Raw genomic sequence first — 4,332 nt, 5'->3', positions numbered from 1 at the left:
GACTAAGGAAGGGAGGGCGAAAGGTTAATTTTGAATCAATGAAACCATTCAATACTTCATAGGATTAGTAATTTATAAATAAAACATTAAGTAGATTTTGGGTTGTCTTCAATCCAATATAGTTTTTTTATTAAGTGTTGTTTTGATCTTTGAAAAAACAAAACACAAAAACAATATTTTTTCTCCGCTTGATAAAAAAAAAGAAAGGAAAAGTCTTCTAAATTGAAGAGAAAAATTGTTAAAAAAAAAAAAGGAACAGAAAAATTCCTCTACTCAAACTAGTTGTTCGATGTCCGTACAAGTGTATATTTTGCTTATAGATTGTTTATGTAAAGGGATTTTTGATTTTGATTTTTTTTTTAAATGAGTGAATCTACGTCATGATCTTTGCCTCAGTAAACAACAGATCCCTCTCCAACTCATCCCATTTTACCGTATCTCCCACGGGCAATATCAGTATATGGGGTGGATTCCCATTTTTTGGACAACTGAACAATAGTAATTTTACGGATGAGGAGTTCCTTGGTCAGGTCTGTTAGTTTTGCATCTGGCCCTCATCATTTTTTTTTACCTCATTGTCTTCTCTGTAGGTCCTAGGTCCCAAAAACGTTGGTCTCCGCGTTCTCATTCCCATTACTTGCATGTACCTGATTTTATTCATATCTGGAGTCCTTGGAAATTTGGCTGTGTGCTTTGTGATTGTTAAAAATAAATCCATGCACACTCCTACCAACTACTATCTTTTTTCACTTTCAATTTCAGATTTGTTGATCCTTATACTAGGTTAAGTGAATCCCTTCAGTTCCATTTTTTTTAACTAAGTATTTTTTTGTCTGTATCCAGGATTACCAAATGATTTGACAATATATTGGCAACAGTATCCCTGGTTGTTTGGAGAAATCCTTTGTAAGGGAAGATCTTTTGTGTCAGAAATGTAAGTCCAACTCTTTTATTAATATTCTAGGATTAGAGGAAATCAATTTTCAAGTTGTTAATGTTCCTTTTAAACATTAAAAAAAAAATCAAGTTGTATCAATAATATATTTTTTAAATATTTGCTACAAAGCCACCAAATAAAAGCTATCCACATGAACAAGTAATTTGAAGGCTGGTTTTATTTTAGCCTGTATCATTTGAATACTGTGATTTTGTCGTACACAGCCTTCATAATGTTGGTTTTATTCGACTATAATACCAAAGTATTCCTTGCCCTCCATACTTTTCGAGTACGTATTTATTCAATTTATATTCCATTATCCAGTTTATTCACTAAACTCATGAGTAAATTCCCCTTCTAATTTACTCATGAGTTTAAAGGGGATTGGTGAATTCTGAGTTGAAAATACACAGCCAGACCAGGCGGTAACCTATGTGCACAATAGATTCATGAACCTTTTCTACTTTGGTCATTAACCCTGTCGTACAATTGCGATCTAACTTTAGTCTTTTGTACCTAGGACTTCATACTCCTCAGTTTTAACAATTGTTGCATTTTCATCAGAGAGATATTTGGCCATATGTCATCCGATTTACTCACATACCATGTCCGGATTTAAACGAACTGTCCGAATTTTATGCATAATTTGGACCATTAGCTTCCTCTTTGCCATTCCCTTTGCTCTCTTTACAAAAGTGAATTACATCGATAGGCCCTTTCATTCCGGAAACTACATTAATGACTCTGCATTCTGTGCTCTTTTGGATAGTAATGTATATCCCAAGGTAGGTCAATATAGCCTCAATCCATCTCATAATAATTCATTTTCTCGCAGAGTTATCCCATTTATGAAATCTCTACTTTTTTGTTCTTTATATATCCTATGGGGTCCCTTGCTGTTCTCTATCTCCGGATGGGGATTGCTCTTCGGCAATCGTCAAATATACAAAGGAACTTACCGAGTATCCCTCATTCCCTTAAAACTTCAGTTAATCCACGCTCAAATAAGCTTTACTCTTCCTTTAAAATGAAAGGTAAGTTAATAATATATTTTTTACAGAGATGAAAGGAATAAGCTATAAGCCTTACACTAGGTCCGACTCGATCAAATAGCTTGTCCAATAACCAAGGAGCAAGGATGGAGTCCGAAGGAGGTGTAAATGATATAACGATCCTAAATGGTGATGAACTACAATTCAGAGGAGTTTCTAATGAGGATAAATCAATTCACACTGAGGAAACCGACTCCTTTGTTCCGCGCGTTCGTTCCGATAAGAAAAGCATCATCCTTCTCCTTGGTAATATAGATTTTATGTATGGTATGTTTTTAGGTGGGGGACATTTCAGACTATGCCCCAGATCCTTATGTTGAAATCAGACGTAGAGTGGTAAGGTACTGTTCTTTTGGTTAATATTTAAATACAACAACCTTTTTTTTTTTTTAGTTTTTACTTAATTTGCCACCCCTTGACAATTTTTATCGTAAGTCTTGGTTTTAGTTTAAAATAACAAGAACTTTGCCCTTGTTTAATTTTTCTCCTTTGTTTGCACTCCCTGAAGTATAGTTGCAGGGGACACCGTTTCCCTTGGTCCTTCTCCTAGACAGGCATTAGCTGAAGCCTAAAATTGATTGCTATTTTAAAAAAAAAGTTATATTATTTACAATTTTTAATGGTGTCCTTAGAAAAAGAATCCGTCTTTTCTCCAGGTTTCGCTTGTACAGTATAAAATAATCACTATTTAAAAATAAAATAATTTGTCATTGTATTTTCAGCTGCCGTTGTTTTAATATTCTTTGTATCCTGGGCTCCCTTTCATGCTCAACGTCTCGCATTTGTGTACTTTAAAAACTCGCCTGCCTTTCGAACAGTCAACGAATACCTTCACTACCTATCAGGCTTCACTTATTATCTCTCTGCTACACTAAATCCCATTTTATATAACATGATGTCCCTTAAATATCGACATGCATTGAAAAAAATACTCTCTGGGACATGTAAATCCATCCCTCCTGAGAGAGATAGTAGTTACACCCTTCGATATCAAAGGAATGGCTCCAAATCATCCAAATATCGTACTTATACTTTTCGAAATGTCAAACCAGGAGTAGAATAGTACAAGAGGACAGCGTTTCACTACAAAGACTTGGGATTCTTCTTTAGACTGTTCAAATTCATTTTACTCAAAGAGCAGCGCTTCATATGGCCCGAGTAAATAGATCCAACACTTTGAATCCAGAATATTAGAGACACAAGCCCGTACTACGAACAAACTATTATTCGTTTGGATGTAAACCCGGACTGATTGAATCCGAGCTAAACTTATATGCATGCTACAATGTGTATTCTTTTTGATACTCGATGACTTGATAAAGTATTAATAATTGTCATTTATAAATCGAAAATAGAATCCTTCAAATATATTTTTGTGTGCATGGGTTTTTAAATATAATTTTTTGACTTTAGGTATAACTAATCTTATAACTCATCTTTTATTAACAAAGTAAGATACCACCCATCAAAAAGTATAAAGTTTTTTCCTTAATTTTACAAAGGAAAAAAACAAACAAAAAAAACCAACAACTATTATATATACAATACGGCTCTATAATTCCCAGTTAATTACAATTCTATTAAAACAATACTTCCAATTAAGTATTATAAATATACTTACTTCTTGCAAATAATTGGAAACTTACAAAATTTAGCTATTCTTATTAATGTAGTCTTTAACACAAATAAATAATTTAAATATAACTTGATGAAGGTATTACAATAATACTTAGTTACTCTACTTTTATTCGCTGTAAGCCTGTGGTCTATAATTTGTACACAAACCTAAAACACTTGCCAAAAATCCCGCTTCTTCACTTCATTATCCATCAATTTGAAATTGAACATTTATACCGCTTGATATTATACATAATTATTACTGATATTAACAAAATTATCTTCAATACTCTCAGCAATTTCTCATCTAATTCGGTCACCAGTTTTTGTTTCGTGCTGTTTTGTGAGAAGAGGCATGTTTAACATTACCAAGGACTTACCAATAAGTGTTTAGTGTTGTATCAGTCCTTATATAGGATCCAGTCCCACTTATTGGTCCTTAAAGAAGGGGATATCGATCCTTCGTGATGTTATTTTGTCTAAAAATATAATATGGTAGTTTTATTATGCATTATATTGTTATGTAAGATATGTTTAATATATCTTATTTGGCTTCATAAACCATCCCATATTTATAAGAAAATTGCAAGGGCCGGTCGTAAGACTGGGCTTGACTAGACCAAATAAATAATGATCAATACAACACTACATAGTTGGGTGCATCCTTACAGTTCTAAAGAATTGGGATAATCATACATAGTTTTTATTCCCACTTGAGAGGGATAT

At 33.3% G+C, this 4,332-nt stretch overlaps 1 protein-coding gene across 1 annotated transcript; it reads left to right on the top strand.

The window, feature by feature from the left end:
• Positions 1-280: 280 nt before the first annotated feature.
• Positions 281-3,359, top strand: LOC121114625 (neuropeptides capa receptor). The gene is made up of 7 exons (XM_040708649.2): positions 281-530; positions 591-783; positions 844-934; positions 1,458-1,722; positions 1,773-1,971; positions 2,032-2,235; positions 2,712-3,359. The coding sequence occupies exons 1-7, from the start codon at positions 381-383 to the stop codon at positions 3,050-3,052; spliced, it is 1,443 nt and encodes a 480-aa protein (XP_040564583.1). The 5' UTR covers positions 281-380; the 3' UTR covers positions 3,053-3,359.
• The last annotated feature ends 973 nt before the right edge of the window (positions 3,360-4,332 follow it).

Source organism: Lepeophtheirus salmonis, chromosome 3 (assembly GCF_016086655.4).
Source record: "Lepeophtheirus salmonis chromosome 3, UVic_Lsal_1.4, whole genome shotgun sequence".
Lineage (NCBI taxonomy): Eukaryota > Metazoa > Arthropoda > Copepoda > Siphonostomatoida > Caligidae > Lepeophtheirus > Lepeophtheirus salmonis.
Note: the sequence above shows the minus strand (reverse complement) of the source record. Positions and strands in the feature narration are given on the sequence as shown.